Below are 19,763 nucleotides of genomic sequence, written 5' to 3' on the forward strand. Positions count from 1 at the left end.
GTGGTCTGTGTCGTGTTTACAAATGGACGGACGGACACACATGTCTACATTGACTCAGCTATTCGAGATATGACGATCGGTATACTTAAAGGTGGGTCTAGGACCAATATTTCGCGGCGTTACAAACTCCTGGGGCTGCACAAAGCTATAATACCCTGACAACATAGATGTGTAGGATATAAAAACTACTGTATTTGGTCAGATCCCCTTCATCGTGTAAAATATGTAATGTTCTGGATCATTTTGTTTTGTGTATTTTCATGTTCAAGGCCGTTGCATTTTGTAGTCAATGCGCTAATTAAATAATATAATGAAGTATATTAATGCATTTATTCAACTTTAATTCTGAAATTACGTAAATATTAACTCTTTATACAAAAAATAGTTCTTTACTCATTCACAGACCTAGCTTCTTAATACTATTTTTATGTTTCTCAATATTCCTTAAGCTGCTTTTGGGATTGGGGTTCCCGCAAAAATTTAATTCCATTTTGTTTTTTTTTTTTATTTGAAATCAATAAATTATTGAATACAACTGGCAACGACGACAAGGACATAGAATGTGTAAATCCATAAGTAACATATAACATACATATATGTGAACATTTTCATTTCAGTCAAAATGCAATTGTCTGTGGATTTTATTACATCAACTTCCTAGATAGATAGATATATATTGTTTATTGCCCTTAGATATATATTTTCGAAAAATATATGTTTATCTTTGTGCAAAGGGATGAGTGTACGTGTATCGGTATGGGTAAAGTTTGTTGATGTGACCTAAGGCTAAGAAGATGTATATAGTTAAGTCCTCTCACTCTTTGTCAATCTTTATGTACATCTTTACATATATTTAAGAGAAAGACGAGTAGGAATGCCAAAGGAGGGATATATATATGGGCAATATTGCCAATTTTTTAATATTCCATTTTCAAAAAATCAGCATTTTTGTTTTTGTAGCACATCAATGATTTTTGGTACACATATAGAGAAAAATGTTCTGACTTCGAAACCGTTCGCGATCAAATTTTTGGTTGATGCGCGCAAAAGTTTTCGAGGTTTTAATTTTGGGCATAAGAAAAAAATCTTAAAATTACGCCGTTTATTATAATGACCAAAAACGTTGATATATATCTTCCTCCGTAAAATAAGAATATGAATATATTATAATAATCACGATAAAGTTGCACATATTCGCGATATATGAGAAAAATAAAAAAAAATATAGCAGATTACATCAATATTTTCATCATATTAATGACATACACACACCTAAAAATTAATTTAAAAATATCTACATAATCTAAACACCATGATGAATCAAATGATATCAAAATCACACAAGTCCGTGTAGCGGTTTCTAAATCACAGCGACAACAAAACAAGATATCGAGGAAAAATATTTGTTTTTGGTTCGAAAAAATAATGTCATCATATTTATTTTTTTAATTGTATACAAGAAATTTCAGAAAAAATGTTGGGGTTATTCTGCTTTTTTACCCGAATTTCGCCGAAAAATTGAGATATATTATAAAAATCACTTTTTGTGTATAAGTATACGCCTTGCGGATTATATCAAGACCCTTCCGATAAATCTTAGAATTCTATAAATAGGAATACATCTTAAAATAAAATTATAAAATATACATTTTAAATTGCGTGTAAATCGCGTAATTTTCAAAATCATTTGATGCGCATGCGGTTTCAAGGAAGTACTGAAGTTTATCTTCCAATCCATATATATTTTGCGAAATTTCAATTGACGGCTAAGATGTGCCACACGTTACATTGAAGTACCCAAAAAATCGTAAAACGCGAATAATTCCCGAAAACTCCATATGCCATTAACGCGCATCCGATTTCGGTGTGCACCCTAAAAAAATACATCGATCTATACCGATTTCAATGTGGTCCATTAAGAACCATGGATGTGCCAGCTCACACTATTTTTGAGATAAATTGCGTCTAAATCGCGTAATTCTCAAAATCATTTGATGCGCATGCGGTTTCCAGGAAGTACTGAAGTTTATCTTCCAATCCATGTATATTTTGCGAAATTTCATTTGACGGCTAAGATGTGCCGCACGTTACATTGAAGTACCCAAAAAATCGTAAAACGCGAATAATTTCCGAAAACTCCATATGCCATTAACGCGCATCCGATTTCAGTGTGCACCCTAAAAAAATACATCGATCTATACCATTTCAATGTGGTCCATTAAGAACCATGGATGTGCCAGCAAAATCTATTTTTGAGATAAATTGCGTACATCTCTCTTTCGGCTGAAGTTTTTCAAGTTCTCTTTTCGAAAAAGATCAAAATCCGTATGGGGTCATTTATTAAAGCGGAAATTATACACAGAAAACGCAAATAAATCCGCGATATTTTCAAAAACATTTTTTGCCAAATTTCGTGTTTTTGGAAGACCAGTTCCCGCCGTTCTAGTAGATGGATTTTCACGAAGAAGATTTTATATCATCCGATACGTAAAAAACCTTATTGATCGCGGGTACCCATATCATTCAGTTGACAGATCTAAAAATTTGGCCCGAAAAATAGGTTTTTTAGAAATTTGATCGCACAAAATTCGCACGTTCGGATGAGTATTACTCTGAAGCTGTGCATACTACATACACAAAATACATATCAAATTAAGCAGATTCGCGACTACAATAATCTTGTAATCGATTTTTAGAAATTCCTGTTTGCGTATTAAAGCTAGAAGTAAAATTAAAAAAACACTCAAAATCGAGCTTCAAAATGTCAGCATCATTTAAAGATAGATGCAGTTAAAATTTTGAAAAATGATACATAAGTGGCGTAGTCCCCATTTTGTTGGCTTCCAGTTTTATTTTGACACGAAGACCGTGCAATGAGTGGCTTAGTCACAAATCGATAGAGAACATAAAAAAACTGGTTCGCCTCAACCTGTTTTTACACATTTTTTTACATTAAAGTAGACACAGCTTCCACCAAAATAAAGTTTGGAGGTCAATATCGTGGACAGTTTGCAACGACAGATCAATTAACCCAAAACTATTCACTTTTGTTCATATATTTAAGTATTTCCCGAGTTATAAAGGGGTGAACCTCCGCTTCAGCTATGTTAAAAAATTGGCAATATTGCCCATATATAGTATTTCCTGTTTTCCTTTTTTTCCTCAATTATTATCAACAACATTTCTATTAACTTAAAAGGCCATACATTCATGTCTACTTGTATATGTATGTGCTTAAACAAACACAATGACATATGTGGGAAATTGATTTTGTTGTTTGGTTTTGCCCCTTTGGGCCATCGTCTCTTTATTTGCCGTTATACCCTTGTCCATTTCCTTTTAACCACCATCATTATTCAACGACCTACAATTCGTCTTGTATCGTTTGTGCCATGGTAACAACGCACCACTGCCCAAAGACAAAGACACATCAATCTAAAGCCTCGAGTGTGTAGTGTTGTATTTTTTCTAAACACACAGATACTATATCATCATTACCAGTGGAAGATACAATCAGCCGCAGAAGTCTTTATAGGTTTTTGCAATGGCACCAGCAGGAACTGTAGCAGCAGCAGATGTTTTAAAGTGTTTTGCCAGTGAGTGCATGTGTGTGTGTGTTTGTTTGTTATTTAAGATATTTTTCTCATCTTAGAAGTGTTTAAAAATCTTAAGGATGAGTCCTTTTCTTAAACGTCGCCATCAATGATGATCTGAAGGAAGTAACAAGAAGGCCTTGAATTAACGATGTCAATGTGTTTTTCTTTGGGTTATGCCTTTGGGTTCGTTTTTCCGGGAGCGGGAGGGGAAAAGGTTGTTAACAAGAAGTTTTTTGTTTTTCTTCGTTTTGTTTATCCTTTATTTTGTTTTCAATGTCCTTTTTGCTTAAGAAATCAATGTAGGAAGTTTTACTAATGATTATTGGATTTTTTCCTTTTCTTCTTAGATAGTTCTTGATTTTTTGGTATTTTTAGTTTCGGCTTAAGTGTTACAGAAGTTTATTGTGTATGTAAAGGCGAAAAGTATTCAAAATGACGATAAATGTCAATGACAGATTACAATAGAGAAAGGGTTGTTTGTTTTTAAAGAGTTTTATACTTAATATATGAAAATGCTGAATTTAGGGTTTGGTTTTTAGTTTTTTGTCAAATATTTTTGGTATTATGAATACACAAAAATTCTTGTGTAAATTTTTGAAAAAAAAAGAAATATTTAGGGTTTGTTCCTGTACAATTTTAAAAACAAAATTTATATTAGTGAAATTTGAATATCTGTACCCCTTTTATGTGGGAATAGAGTAACCAGTATTTTAGGGGGTTGGTGAATTACCAGGAGGGGTTTTCGGACGAATCCGACTGTTATTCATTATAAAGAATAAATATTTGACGACCCAACCTAAAATCCGAAGATGAAAAATTACATATTGTGGTGAATGGTATCGGTTCAATAATTTTTTCCTTCTGGGATTTGCATAAACTCGCCAAGATCTTTTATCCCCAATAAGAATTTTTCACCTTCCAGATCATGACTCGGATTTTGTCTTTACTATTCTACTTCAGTGCAAAAAGTGAACAAAATCAAATATGTGACGGACCCTTTTCATGTGTATGTCACATCAAAACTAAATTTACAGCAGATATAATTTTCATATACCTTCAAAATACCGAAATAAGAGTGGATCTTTATCGTATATGCTCTGAAATTGTGCCCCAACAGCTCCAAAATACGGAATATCGGGTGTAACGTTATATGAGGGCTACTCCGAAATTTGAGTCAATATTATAAAATTTTAGTATGAATGATGGCTATACATTAAAACTCCAGAATACCAAATAACAGCCAATTCCGATGGCAATATGGATGAACGTAAAAAACTGAGGCGGGATCTTTATTTGGAGCTATGTCAAAATATGGTTTTCACCCTCAAATAACCCGAAATTCAAAAAAAAAAACATTATATTTCCAAAAGTGGGACGGCTGTTTATGGAATTATATCAATACATTGGCCTATATTTTTATACCCTTCACTACACAGTGGTATCATGTCTTTGTTCATATGTCTGTAACAGGCAAAAGTGAACGAGATAGACACATGGTTCCATTTGAGAATAAAATCACTTTCTGTTGATGTTAAATTGTAAACAAAGTACAGGTTGCATTTATAACACGATTTGGATGAAATTTGTTACACCTCTTTTTTTTTGGCCCTAGGACGAACCCTACCGAAATTAGGAAATATCGATTCAGGTTTAGATATATCTCCCATATTTATTTACGTCAGATTTAATGTAAATGGTGTACCAAAGTCCCAATATAACTTTCGATTTGCACGAAATTTGGCACAGCGATTTTCAGTAAATGGTGCACCAATGTCTTTATATATCATTCGATTTACACGAAATTTGGCACAGCGTACTGAATTAAGTCTAGAATGATGTATGCTAAGTTCCGAAAAAATCGGTCTAGATTTAGATATAGCTCCCGTATATATTTTCGTCCGATTTTATGTAAACGGTATCTCCTTCATTTTGATCGAAATGTGGATTAGCGTACTGATTTGAGCCTAAAATTATGTGTGCAAAGTTTCATGAAAATCGGTTCAGATTAAGATATAGCTCCCATATATATTTTCGTCCGATTTTGTGTAAATGGTGCACCAATGTCCCTATATATCATTCGATTTGCACGAAATTTGGCATAGCGTACTAAATTGAGTATAGAATGATGTGTGCAAAGTTTCGTGAAAATCGGTTCAGATTTAGATATAGCTCCCGTATATATTTTCGTCCGATTTTATGTAAATGGTGCACCGAAGTCCATATATATCTTTCGGTTTGCACGAAATTTGAAACAGCGTAGAATGATGTGGGACAAGCTTCGTGAAAATAGTTCCAGATTTAGATATTGCTCTCAATTTGATGTCAATGTTCTTTCGAAAAGGCGGATTCTGTTAGGATACATATGTGGAATATACCCAAAGTGGTGAAGGGTATTATATAGTCGGCCCAGTCCGACTTTAATTCTTTCCTTACTGTTTTCTTTTAATTTAACACGTAAGTTATTGATGAATAAATAAACGTTCAGTTTTTGATCGGACCTCGTATAGTGTCATATCTATAATACATCTCTCTATATTTTCAGATATCAGTTACATATCATAACATTTTAATTAAGCAATTCCACGAATTTTCCCTACTACCAGGCAATTAATTTTGTTATTTCACTATAATAAATAATTATAAATAAATATTGAAATAAAAAACATTGTCTGAAAACTTTCAAGGTAAAAGTTTTCTTTGATTTATGTTTTAATTGTTTTTCATATTCTTCGTCTTCTTTGTTTATATTACAATTTGCCTCTGGTTACGGTTTTATAGAAACAAAAAAAAATATTTCTTTATATTTTAATTTACATTCAACTGTGCGAGGTAGACTACAATAATTTTTCTTTTCTCTTTGCTTTACAGATTCTGGGAAACTGATTTACGTACGGTACGCAAAACCAATCGTTCGACGATGCGTCAACGTCGGGGTGGCGGTGGACCAGGTGCTGGTGGTACGGGTACCTTCCGTGATAAATTACTGAGGTAAGTAATTGAAATGGTGGTAATTTCAATGGGAAACTAAAAATTGGTAGGAGCTTTCGAAGAAAATCGAAGTCTACGATATTGAAAATTGATAAAAATTTAGGAAGGATCGCATGATAAAAAATCACGGTTTTGAGTAAATAAGTCTTAAATGCCCTCTTATTATCAGGGATATATTTCTGTAACCTTTTCGATTTTAATAACCATAAATTTAATGGGTAAAACATTAAGTTGCTAATCTTGAAAACATATCACATTTCGATAAATTTCAAATTTGCTAATTACGCTCCTATTTCGAGTGCATATTTTATGCGTGAAATTTCCTAAACTATGTCACCTAGTAGTAGTTCAATAACACCAACAATTATTCCCTTCGGATCGAAATGTGTGGAATAAATTCAATTTTGAACCACCTGTCACATTTGCAAGAGAACATGTTTTCAATTTTATATTTAATCAAAAAATAAGAGGGGTTTTCGATTATGCATCAGAGATGCTCCAATTATGTTCAGGCACATCCATCTGCACCTTCATTTCCTCTATATATGTTTATTAGCTATCATATGTCAGTGTGTATGTGTGGGTGCGTTATAGTTCGTTTGAGAAACGTGCCGCTATAACAGTTGAAAGGATTCCACAAAACCAGAAGGCCCTCCACACCCTCCAACATTGTTACAAATATCAATTACTTACTGCTACACAATATTAATATACATACATACAATATATATTGCGTTCACATTTATATGACTCGCATTCGCAACCACAAACTCATACACACACAGATATCATATAATAAGATTATATTTGTTGCATGAATGTTTACCATAGTTATTGTTGTTGTTATTGTTTTAGCTGGAAGTTTTATTGATTTGGTTTTTGTTTTTGTTGTTGCTGTTTTTTTTTTTACTTTTATATATTCCAACTAAGTGTAATTGATTATAGGGGGAAGTGTACATGTGTGTATTTGAAAACAGTGACATTCATTTAATAAGGGTCAGCCTCCCCTCTTTTTGCTCTCCCTTTTTTGCCAGCTTTGCAAATTTATATACATAATTATGATATGTAACAATGTAGTGACAAAAAGGCCTATAGCGATTTGAATAAACGTTTTTAATTGTTTTGATTGTTGTACGGTTATCATTTAAATTTGCCCAGGTGCCCCAGGTGTTTAATAATTATGTAAAACAACGACGACAACAACAGTAACAACATGTTGTAAATAGTTATATATTCGAATTTTGAAATGGAGAACTCTTTGCAATTATAATTCCATATAATTTTGTAATTATCAATTTTTTATTTGTTTAATAGCGGCTATCAAGGCTTAGATGAACATCGCAGCCCCGAAATGGACAGCGTTTTGGAACAAGCTCTAAAAGAAGCCGAAGATGATGTCACCTTCAAGAAAGTAAAGCGCATGAGTTATTCGAGTAATGCAGCGGGTGAGGTAAGTAAGAAAAGAATTATACCAACCACAGTAGGGAGGAGTGTATTGGGTAGAAAATATTCCTCCTAACAATGACCGATATTGGTCCGCTTTTTTGCGTAGCATTTGTATCACGGTACCTTTAATATTCGGTATTATGAAGCTTCTGGTCACAAATTCTAACATAAATGTATCTCTGAATATTAAATCTCCCTACTGAACCTTTTCAAAATATTGTCAAGTTTGCGGGTTGCCTCTATATCGTGTTATTCGATATTTGGGGTGGGCATGTTTTTCAACTGATTGGGTTCCAACTTGATTTTAAGGTTGTTAAATCAAATTTAAGGTTATCAAATCGTCCTACCCATGTACATCGGCATTCGTTTGGTTTAGGTCCCATATAACGGTAACGACCACATTTCGAAATTTTTAAAGCTTTAGCCGGAAAACAACTTAATATTAAAACATTAACTCCAATTTCAATACAATCTCATTTTTATTATTCTTCCATTCATCGCAGGCCTGCTGCCAAAGCTCATCTAAATTGTTGGAGGCTGATTGGTCTCCAAATTATCCTTCGAATTGAGGTCGGGACTCACCAAGATATTCTCTCACTATGTTGGGTATGTGTTTTGTATCACCGTCCCGCTCAAAAATACTTCTTTCACAGGACAGGTGTTCCTATCTACCAAAAACGGTTGATATGACTCTACTATGCTCTCCATTGTTATATAGTATTTTTAAGCGAACCCATACGATGGATTCCTCAACCGTTCTTTACGTTTCGCCTTAGAATTAGTTTTCTTCACCAATCATGTTTATCCTTGGATTGAAAACGGTTGGATTCTTCGGACCTTATTACACTTTTTTAGTCAACCATAGTTACATTTTTGGGATCCTTGAAAAGTTTTCAAACAGATTCCAAACGTATGTAATGCACACTGGAACTTTCGTGCCATTATAAGCCTTCTTTCGTTTATTTTGATGTCTGAAACCCGGGACAGGTTCTATAAGATGTGTTCGTTTATTTCTTACTCTGATTATTTGTTCAGTAATCCGTTGTTCCGCGTTCTAGATTTCGAACTCTCAAATCCTTCAATACTCACTGGAAAAAATCTCCAGTCAACAATGCATGAAGCAATCAGTGCTGTAAATGTGTGATCAAAGATATGCAACATTTCCGTCGCTCTTCCATTGAGATACTCCTTTATTTGAAAGTGGATTAAGCCAATTTTTTCTTGTATTGAGCTATTTAGAAGTTTGGCTTTGATTTTTTTCAAAAATATTGTTACATTTTGTGTGCGGCTTTGTGCCATTAAACATGATAGAAACTCTCGTAATATGTTTTGTAAACTAGAAAATCAAGATTTGTCAGAAGAAACGACTCATTTAAAACATGTGTTTAAATATTTATTTTTCGATGTGATTCCAAAAGATTGTCAAAAAATGTATATTTAGGATTTTATTTAATCTTAGATAAAAACACATGATTCCGAAATATAAGGCCAGATAAAGTCATAGCCCTAATTAAATTATTATTTTTTCGATAGGCCTTTCGTTCTCTTTGAAAAATTACAAATATAAGCTTTGAAAAACGCCTTTTATTTGTTTTATATTGGGCTTTTCTACCAAACTATTACTGATTCCCAAATCCGACCTCACTTTTTGATGGATATGATTATGAATTTTTTACTATGCCAATAATTTTAATTCGATTCAAAAATAAATTCTCAATTTCGATTCGAATTTTAATGCTTTGAAAAAAAATCTATAGACGTTGTACACGTGTGCGTATGAATAATATCATCATGTATACGTTACGAAAGTCCACACCAATTGCGCGGGTGTGCGTATAAATGATGTCATTACGTATACGTTACGATTAATAATTTTACAATGTCAATAATTACAATCGTAGTACATTTAAAATTAAATTGAAAACACTGATCAAAACCTCCAAATTCCACAGCCGTTGTACGGGTGTGCGTATTACCGATGTCATCGTGTCGATGTAACCTAATTTCATTTACTTTGTTCAGTTGCCCGTATGAATGATGCCAGCACGTATACGTTACGAATAATATCAATAATTCTGCCACAACTTAAAGTGAAATTGCCAATCTTTCGCTTCACCTTTATTAGATTTTTATATTTTGCTCCAACTACAATAGCCATTTTACTGGTATGTCTGAACAATGTCACCATGTATATATTGTCAAAAGTTTTGGCCCAAATTTAATTTATATTTACAACTATCCAAATAAATTATCCAATTATCCAAATAAATAATCAATATATACATCTTCAAAATAAATAAATTCCATTCACTTTTCTCTCACTGCCCAGACACAACCAATCACTGACTTATTGGCGACCACCATAATATTTGTTTTCCCTCTGACATTTATTAACTCACCTTGTCATTTCACAATAAACTTTGCAAATAACCTTCATAAGTTTCGTTTACAATAACTACCATTCCCCAAATTTCAACTCCCCTTCCCTTAGCTAAAGCAATTCCATTGTTGTAGACATCATCATTAGTAGTTACTTAACCAAAAGCATATTTATTTCGACAACATGACAAATGATTTCTTTTAAATCTAAAGCCACGAGTAATTCTTTCTGTCCGTTTGCTCGGTGGACTATTGTTAATTGCAAACAATTAAAACAGCGAGCGCTGGGGGCAAAAAACGAGCTGACAAAAAACGCAAGCATTTTTCGTTGGTGGTCGGAAACTAACATGAAAGGTATTAATTGTGCAATTCCTTTGGCGGCCAACAAAAGGCGACATAGACGACTGGCAATTCACAAACCATGGCATCAAACGGTCTGCTGGTCATTACAAAGCCATTTATTAGCACCCCATTCAATGTCCATAAAAAATCCATCTGATATAAGCTAAGGCATGAAGGGGATATTTGATAGTATGTGTGTAGATGATGTCCGACCCCTTCAAATGGCATGGCAAAGTTGAACAGACAAAAAAAAAAATGAATGAAGATACCATAAACAATAGGAAATTATAAATCACCAAAGTGAGAAGCAGAGACCAAAAAACCATTAGACAAAAGCAATGCAATGCAGTTCAGACAAAGCTCTGGAGATGCATTTCGTTTCTAGTTGACATTGTCTCTCCCGTTCTTGCCATGGATGTATTCCCCAAAAAATTCAAAGTTACTCCCTTTGAATTTTGTGTTGTTCTTCTGTTCAGTTTTTTTTCGAGAATATTCTTGTAAAAAAGTCCCCGTGGATACAATTTTTTGTTTGCTTATAATGGCCTGAAATACCCTAGGTTCTGTTTTTTATTTCTCTGCCCCAGCATCATGTTATCAAAGATTTATTTGTGGTGAAATGGTCACAGGAAAAACTCCAACCGCACATGTATAAGGTGGCCAGCCCGGTCATTCACTTAGTAAACTACACCACACTAACAAAAAAGAGAAAGAATCCTTGCCGACTGTCTCTACAATAATGTGCAACGGGAAAATTAATGCTAAACGGAAGTTAGACAGCTCAAATGAAAATATCTGGCAAAAGTCTCAGTACAAAGGTCATTGTGAGTACTCTATCTTTGTCAGGGGATTCCACAAAAAAATATATATATGGAGGAAGATGAACAAACGGACAAAAACTGACCACTAAAGATTGTTGCATAGTTTTTTTTCTTTCGCCTGAAGGGATGAATCAACTATAGTATAACTTTTTAGTTAAGGGTCAATGGGTTTTCAATTTATCACCTTTTTCTCTCATCTCGGACAATGTCAAAGTTAAAGAATGTTTAAAAACAATTTAGAGTAGTAGCAGGTGTTTGAAAGGGGACAAGCTGATTTTATACGGTTAAAAAAGTTTCAAATTAGAAATATAAGGAGAAAATGAGGGGCGAATTGAGGAACTTCTTTGTCATTTCATACTTTTTATACTAAAGACTTATAACTTTTTGTGTGCGGTGTCAAAACGTATACGTAATGCTATAGCCATTGTACAGGTGTGCGTACGAATTATGCCACGATGTATACCCTTCATTTAAATATTTTACAATGTCAATATTTTTTACTACATAACATAAAATTGTCATCTTTCGATTCGATATTATTCGATTTTAATTCATTGCTAAATATTCTACAGCCGTTGTACATGTGACCGTATGGATGCTGTCCGCATGTATACGTTACGAACTTCCATATTCGTTGTATAGATGTATGATTGATGTCACCACGTATACGATACGCTTAATTAATTTACGATGTAAATAATTTTACAGCAACTTAAAATAAAGTTGCCAATCTTTCGCTTCGCCATTTTTCGATTTTAAACCATTGCTCAAAATTAGCCTATATACGTATGAATGATGTCAACACTTATACGTTACGATTAATTCGTTTTCGAAACCAATCAACCTGCAGTGGAGACGTGTAGTTTTTCGACTTTGACTCGCCCTACATCAAAATTGGCGGTCTCAAATGCAGGAACACCAAAGTAATTGTCAAGATAATCAAAAATTGGACAAAACCATATGACAAAATCTGAAAACAAATCCTGTAACCGAGCAGTTAAATTTTAGCGCATATGTATTTTCTTAGAAAATATATAGTTGTGGCATTACATGTAAAAACTAGAAAATTTATTTAAAGAGGGGACAATAGATTCCTACAAATCCTAAATCTTATAAAAGGTTAGGAGAAAGATATTCAGATTTATGACGGGATGTGGTTTGAAGATTTGAAAAAAAAAATGGTTTAAACGATGTTTTACCTGTAGAGATAAAATTATCAAACAAATTTGCCAGTAGTTGAAGAAGGCGTGACGTAGCGGAGTTACCACCAAAAATTTGGAGCTAGAATGTCCCTGAAAACAACTTTACATGCCAAATATTATCTTGAAAAAAGGTTGCAGTCTAATTCAACGGGTTCCAAAGCTAAGTGCAGAGGAGCCAGAGAGACAAATTAAGTTACATAAGTCCGAGTTGGTGGAAGCTGTCGAGAAAGCGTATACAGTAAAATTCTTGGAAAAAAGCAACTTTCGAAAAACTTGACTTCATCGGAGGAGGACGGTCGTATACCGGAGATCGAATATGATGATGACAATGTTACAGACATTATTGTAGGGGACCATAGAGTTAAACTTTTGGAAATTGAAGAAAAGAAACAATCGAACATTCCAGCTTCTTCGAAAGACTCTTGCCGTACAAATGAGATGAAACGGGATGAGTTTGCCAACAATAATAAATTTGCACAGCAGCTAGAGAAAGTCAGGCTCGACATGGCGGACCCCAAAACAGACGAACATACAAAAGCTTGGCTTGGAGGAAGGCTGCAATCATTGGATTGGATGTAGAGACTGAAAACAAAATCATGTTTATGAACTAAAGTCCAAATTGGTGGCAGCTGATAAGAAGGTGAAGTAGTTGGAAATGAACAAAGTTTCAGAGTGTTTGGCTTAATCGCAGAAAAAGTATGGGTAGCAAAGATGGAACAGAAATGATTGCAGTCAAATCCTTAGAAGATTAAGTGAAACAACTTTCGAAAGGTTTAGGTTTTTTCGAATGAGTACAGCAGACAAATACCAGTCAGGAGCTAAAGGGTATAAGCATGAGACAACATACACAAACTTCCATATACCAGAATGAAGCTCGAGCTTAGGTTGTGATGAAAATAAATGTGTTTAAAAAGACGCAGTAGGAATATCTGGAAAAATGAAAACCTGACAAAAAGTAAAAGGTTTATATTACTAATGAAAGCCGTAAGTCGTCGAAAAAAGATGATAATGCTTCTGTTAAACCGTTAAATGCAAACAATTCGGAATGCAGGATTTGTGGTTCGAAGTCTGTATTAGTCCAAGTAAATCTTAGTCAAAGAGAGTGGCTGAGCAGCCAAAGGGCTGAAGGTTCAGCATGGACGAATAATATATTTTTCACAATAACTTTATGTTTGCAAGAGAGAAAATCTTCATATATATCATTAGCGGCATATTTGGTGTTATAATTTGAATTTATATTTAATAGTGTGCTACGTTGCGGCTTACTGATGACAACACTTATACGCTCCAAGGACCTATATTATTAGGTTTGTATCAAGGGAGGGTCAATATAACATTGTCAAAAATGTGTATTATCAATATTTAGATGATGACGGGTCAATATTCCGAGGGACAAATCAACAAAGTGATTTGAAAAATATGCCAGTGTTAAAAAGCGGAGATGTTGATCGCGAAATATTGCCCAGGCTCAGAATATAGAACCGCTCAAAATTATATTTCCGTGGCAGTTGTGTATCATATGGTCAGCCCTGTTCGACTATATTTTTCCGCTCACTGGCATTACAATACGTTTGTCTTTGTAATAGAGCGGCGTAATAGCAAAACAGACATTTATTCTCATTACCATTTATTCCTTTTTAACGGTTTGTGGAATTTATAATGGTGTGGCTAATTTATGACAACACTTATACGTCACAATGTCCCAATGGATGATCAATATGCTTTCATAATATAATAAAACCAAAAATAATTCCGGAAAATATTATAGCTTAGAGTTTTTTAAAGTTTTTAAATCCAATGCTGTTAATATGTCGTTTTATTTACAATTAAAATAATTTCTAATTGTTTTTTAATTTTTTTGTCTGATATTGGAATGTACCCATTATATAACAGACGAATACTACTACCATTCCCTAAACTGCAGACAAAATCAATAATTCAAATAGCCAACTTAATTTCAGTTGAAAATATTTTACCAATTAAAGCAATTAATTATCTGAAACCTAATTTCTCTTCTTATTTTCTAGCTAAACCTAATTTCTGTCTTCCACTTATTCGCATTCTTTCTCTTTCTATATTTTACAGCTAACACAACGTTTAGCCAAATTGGCGGGTCTTAATAAGCCTGCAGCCAGCGACCTAAGTGGTTTGACGGGTACTGCCGGTGGCAGTCATACCGGCAGTCGCATGAACTCAATACGTGGCTCGAAAAGGAAAGTCGATTTGAAGGCACTTGATAAACTCGTAACAAATTTGTTGGAACAACAAGAACAAGTAACGTCGCAGAGCGAACTGGGTGCCTCATCCATATATGCATCGACGCCGGCAACAAATCGTAAGGCATCTATGAAATTGAATCGTTGGCGTCCTACATCACGTTCGGCACATAGTTTTAATATCACTGAGGGTTCAACTAATTATGGTGCAGATCATCAGACATCGACGGGTAGCGGTGGCGGTGGCGGGGGCAATGGTGATGTACAACATATGCCCACTATTATGGAAAGCACGGCCGGCAGCATGACATCAACGAAAAATAATAATGAATCTGCGGCAGCGGGACGTCCACGTTCTCAGCGTACTTCATGGTCGAGTTCATTGGAACGTACGCCGGGTGCAGTGCGCAATGTTTTGAGGAATATGACAACGAATCCGGATAATGAGGAAAATCTTAATTTAACACAAAATTATATAGCTTAGTATAATATATACTATTGTTTATAATATACACATATATGAATATACAAAAGCAAGTAGAGTATGTAAATTAATAAATATTATAGATGAAAATGAAATATAAATAAAAAGTATAATTTAGACTGTATACCAAGCAACGGTATGGATTGTCTTTAACATTGGCATAGCCCAGGCTTATCCCGGTCCTTCTTTCATCTCAATTGTGGACACTGACCTACGCGCGATGTCACCTGGGGTAGCTACTTTCATCTCCCGTTAAAATAGTGAGTTAATATGTACCACGAGTTTACCCATAAGAACTATAACAAATCTGGTTGAAGCGTCGTGTTTGTTGCCAACGCTCAGACGTTTACCCCGCAAACGTATACAGAGCAGGTAAAGTTTTACAAAGCCGATATGATTTACTTACAGCAAATGCGATGGAAAGGGACAGGCGTAAGTAAATCAGACGATTACGCTGCGGATTTTTGGTTAATAGAGGATTAAAAGACTTTGTCTCCAGATTCATTCCAGTAGATGAGCGAATTGCTATAATCAGTATAAAAGCGAAGTTCTTCTACATTAGTCTTATTTGTGCCTATGATCCGACGGAAGGCAAAGATGTGTGCCTAGAAACAGCATATGCCCGCTGACCTGGCCATGACATTAAAATGCAAAAAAAAAACACAGAAAATTACCAGCCTGAAGGATGGATGGATTACCAGACCAAAGGCTTTGGTGCAGGCACATCCTCCTGAAGAGTTGAAGAAAGAAACCTGGTGACAGATATATATAGCGTGATGAGGATCTGTAGGGAGCATTTTCCAATGTTTCTGGTATCAATAGGAGATGACGGTATAGATTGTATACCACCTAGCCAAGATGAGGTCAGGATATCAATTAATCAGCTGAAGAATATTAAAGGAACAGGTGCCGATCGATTACCACCCGAACTTTAAAGAACGTTGGTTAGATGCTGGTCAGGAGCATGTAGAAGCCCAATGCTCAATGATGGAACCTCAATATCCTGTGTTCCGTGCACAAAAAAGGCGAGAAGACGATATGTACTATCGCATATAAAGTGCTATACCGATTACTGGGTAAACGCCTGAAGCCAATAGTAAATGACATTATTGGACCATACCAATGTGGCTTCGGGCCTAGTCAGATTTTCACTCTGCGCCAAATCCTGGAAAAATACATCCACACATTTCACATATTCGTCGACTATAAAGCCGGATTCGACAGCCCTATCCGTTTAGAGGTATTAAAAGCCATGTCAGTGTTTGTTATTCCTGCAAAATGAATACGGCTATAAAGGAAAACTTTAACTGACACAAGTTAAATTCGGAAGGGACCTCTCGTAGCCCTTCAATACCGAACGAGGATTCAGACATGGTGACATGATTTGTTGTTTGACCTTTTTAACATCCTGCTGGAAAGGGTCATACGAGACGCAAAGGTGAACAGAAATGACACTCTGTACACCAAACAACACATGCTACTGGCCCACACCGATAACATCGACATAATGGATCGATCATTGAGAGCGGTAATTGTCACCTTTGAACAAATTGAGAAGGAGTCTGTGTGACGATCCAAAAGTCGAATCCTCGGTTTTGAATCACAAGGAAAATATCATAAGCGTTTGTTAAATCAGTCCTTTTTGAAATTAACGGTCAACTGATCCCCCTAGTCATTTGAGAGACTAATCCAACGTCAATGGTATTTGTACGGTGTTTAAGATAATACTGCCGACATCTAGTTTTCCGCCAGTCACAGAAACAGTATAAAAGTAGGTGCAATCGACAAAATCGGACAGTCTTCTGTGTCTGGCTGTTGTTCTAAATGGGGTTTTAATGTTCCCTTGACAGTGTTTGTATTTAGACCACACAAAATGGTCTAGAGAGTTAAGTTGGGTTTTAGCGTTCCCTCAGCTCTAAGGTTGTGTGTGGACTGTTGGGTGGAGTTTTAACGTTCCCTCCTCTCTACAGACGTTTGCTGTATGGGCTTTATAGTTGAGTGGAGTTTCAACGTTTCCTCAGCCCTCCGACTCGACCCGTGGACTTTTGCGTGCTGGCACTGTGCAAAGCTGTCGCCAACCTTCGTGTGCCGTAATCGGGCTGCCGCTGTGTCAAGCTGTCGTTATCCTTCGGCTTCAGCAACTAAGATTGGATGAAACTATGACACACATAAGGACATATAGTATACCAGATAAAACCCACTTTTGATTTTTCGGTCGAATATTACACATTCGTAATATGAAATAATTCTTTAGTAGAAGATTTATACGCTGATAGCCTGTAAAAAATTCCTACGAATAAGGAATGCAAAATCGACAAAAATTAACAGACGAACAATAAACAAAAAAAAATATCGTCGTTAAGGTTCAGCGACTTGTTGAGAACCCGGATGGTAATAAAACAACTACCATGCCATTCACTGCCTCATTATGTTGTGAATGGGATGAGGGGAATGAGATGGTTGATTGGTGGTGAGTTGTTGGTGTTTCTTTTAACAACTCTACTTCAAGGATTCTTGAAGAAAAAAAAAAAAAACAAAAAAAAAGGAAAACATGATTTTAAAGAGGAAATAAAGAGGACCGTTATGGAAATGAAGTGGGCGATGGTAGTTACGATGAAAGTAAATTTGTAAGGACTCTGATGGTGTCTATCGAGCAACCAGAGTAACAAGTTTTCCAGAAATATTTGCGTGTGTATGTGTGGATGTTATTTTGTTTTTAATTAAATATTACCCAGCACAGATGATGTATAACTAGGCTGCGACCATAAATCGTTAGCCTGGTCATAATTGTTACAATATTAATTAAGCAAATAACTTTGGCTTGGTCATCTTCTATTGAAAGGTAAATAATTAAAAAAAAAAAAAAAAAACAAACACGATGAAGGGATGGACATGGTTCATAGAAGTAACTATAAAAGTATTTTTGTGTGGTAATTAAAATAGCTGATAATACGATGTAAATATCATATTTCATTAAGTAATTAAAAACTACGATACGATATTATACTGCAAGAGAATGCCCACGTTGAAAGTAAAATTACAAAATCAAAGTTGCTTTTCCAAATTAATAATGGTAGTATTTAAGAATTTCATGGTGTCCTTGATATATTAAAAATAAAATTTTCCAATTATCTACTTACATGCCTCTCCAAAGTCAACGGTAACTGTTCTTTACTTTTATGTTGCTGCTCATGGTCAATGTTACGATAATACGCTGTGAGATTAGCACCCAAACGTATTGTCACCTCATAACGTGTTTTACCGGAACGTGCTAAAATATCAAAGAAATGTACAAAGGAGAAGTTGGTAATATAATCTTAGTTTGTGGGTATATATTTAATTACCTGAAATTCTGCTTGATTTGTGTAAAGTGTTTTCAAAATCACATTCACGATGACAATCCAGCGCTGAGGAATTTGCTGTGCAACCTGAAAGTGGGAGAGAGAATAATTTAATTTAAATTTAAATTTTAAATAAACAAATCAGAAATATCATTTTTGAATTGAGGAAATAATATGATCCAAACGAAATTGTGGTCTACAAACCCGTGTACATAATCTTTCAAACAATGGATCAGATATGTCGAACATTCGAATTTTGGTAATCGTGATTTTGGTAATAATGTGTAAATAATTCTGCTGTTTGTATGACACAAATATGACAACTAAATAATTTTGTATGTCCCCTTTAAAGGTCAAAAATTTATAAACAAAAAAATGTTTTGTTTTAATTTCCCCTAAAAACTATGTGCATTTTCACTATTAAGTTCTAGTTTTTATCTACACCACATAGTCTTCTTACAACCTTTTCGAAAACCTGAAACTTTTAAGATTTCCCTGAGGCAAATACATACAAATTCTTTACATGCATGCAAAACTGCTTGCTTGTCATTCTATGTACTTTCCAATTCATCTTGGTATACCCTAAAAGCGACAACAGAAAACAGTAACAACTCCGAACACACTCCAAAGCAATTTTGAAAAAAAATCTAATTGAAATTGCCAGAAAAAAGAAACTACGAGGAAAACAAACTAGAGGCCATAAAGGAAATCGAAGAGGGCGAAACAGGAAAAAAACACGAAGTACATCTGGCGACAAAGAGGAGTGACACATCAATTTACCACAGCTTTCCTGGCAATTTAATACTTCTTTGTCAACTGCTGACACTTAACAAATTTGCAAGCACGTGTCAGAAAATGCTCATGCCCTGACATGTGCATATATGGAGGGCAGTTACTTTTCTCTAACAAAACATTACATGAGGTTAAATAAAACTAAAGAACTAGCAAAAA

At 34.8% G+C, this 19,763-nt stretch overlaps 1 protein-coding gene across 1 annotated transcript in view; it reads left to right on the top strand.

The window, feature by feature from the left end:
* LOC133338841 (uncharacterized) overlaps positions 1-15,471 on the top strand; it is a gene marked incomplete at its 5' end in the record, with an annotated part of 56,876 nt that extends 41,405 nt beyond the window's left edge. Inside the window, 3 exons of the mRNA XM_061546948.1 lie at positions 6,465-6,584; positions 7,899-8,034; positions 14,857-15,471. Of these exons, the coding sequence (XP_061402932.1) occupies positions 6,465-6,584; positions 7,899-8,034; positions 14,857-15,471 (871 nt within the window). The remainder of the gene's footprint in view (positions 1-6,464; positions 6,585-7,898; positions 8,035-14,856) is intronic.
* Positions 15,472-19,763: the final 4,292 nt, after the last annotated feature.

Source organism: Musca vetustissima, unplaced genomic scaffold (assembly GCF_032173495.1).
Source record: "Musca vetustissima isolate MV318-11 ecotype Yass unplaced genomic scaffold, APGP_CSIRO_Mvet_v1 utg5083, whole genome shotgun sequence".
Classification (NCBI taxonomy): domain Eukaryota; kingdom Metazoa; phylum Arthropoda; class Insecta; order Diptera; family Muscidae; genus Musca; species Musca vetustissima.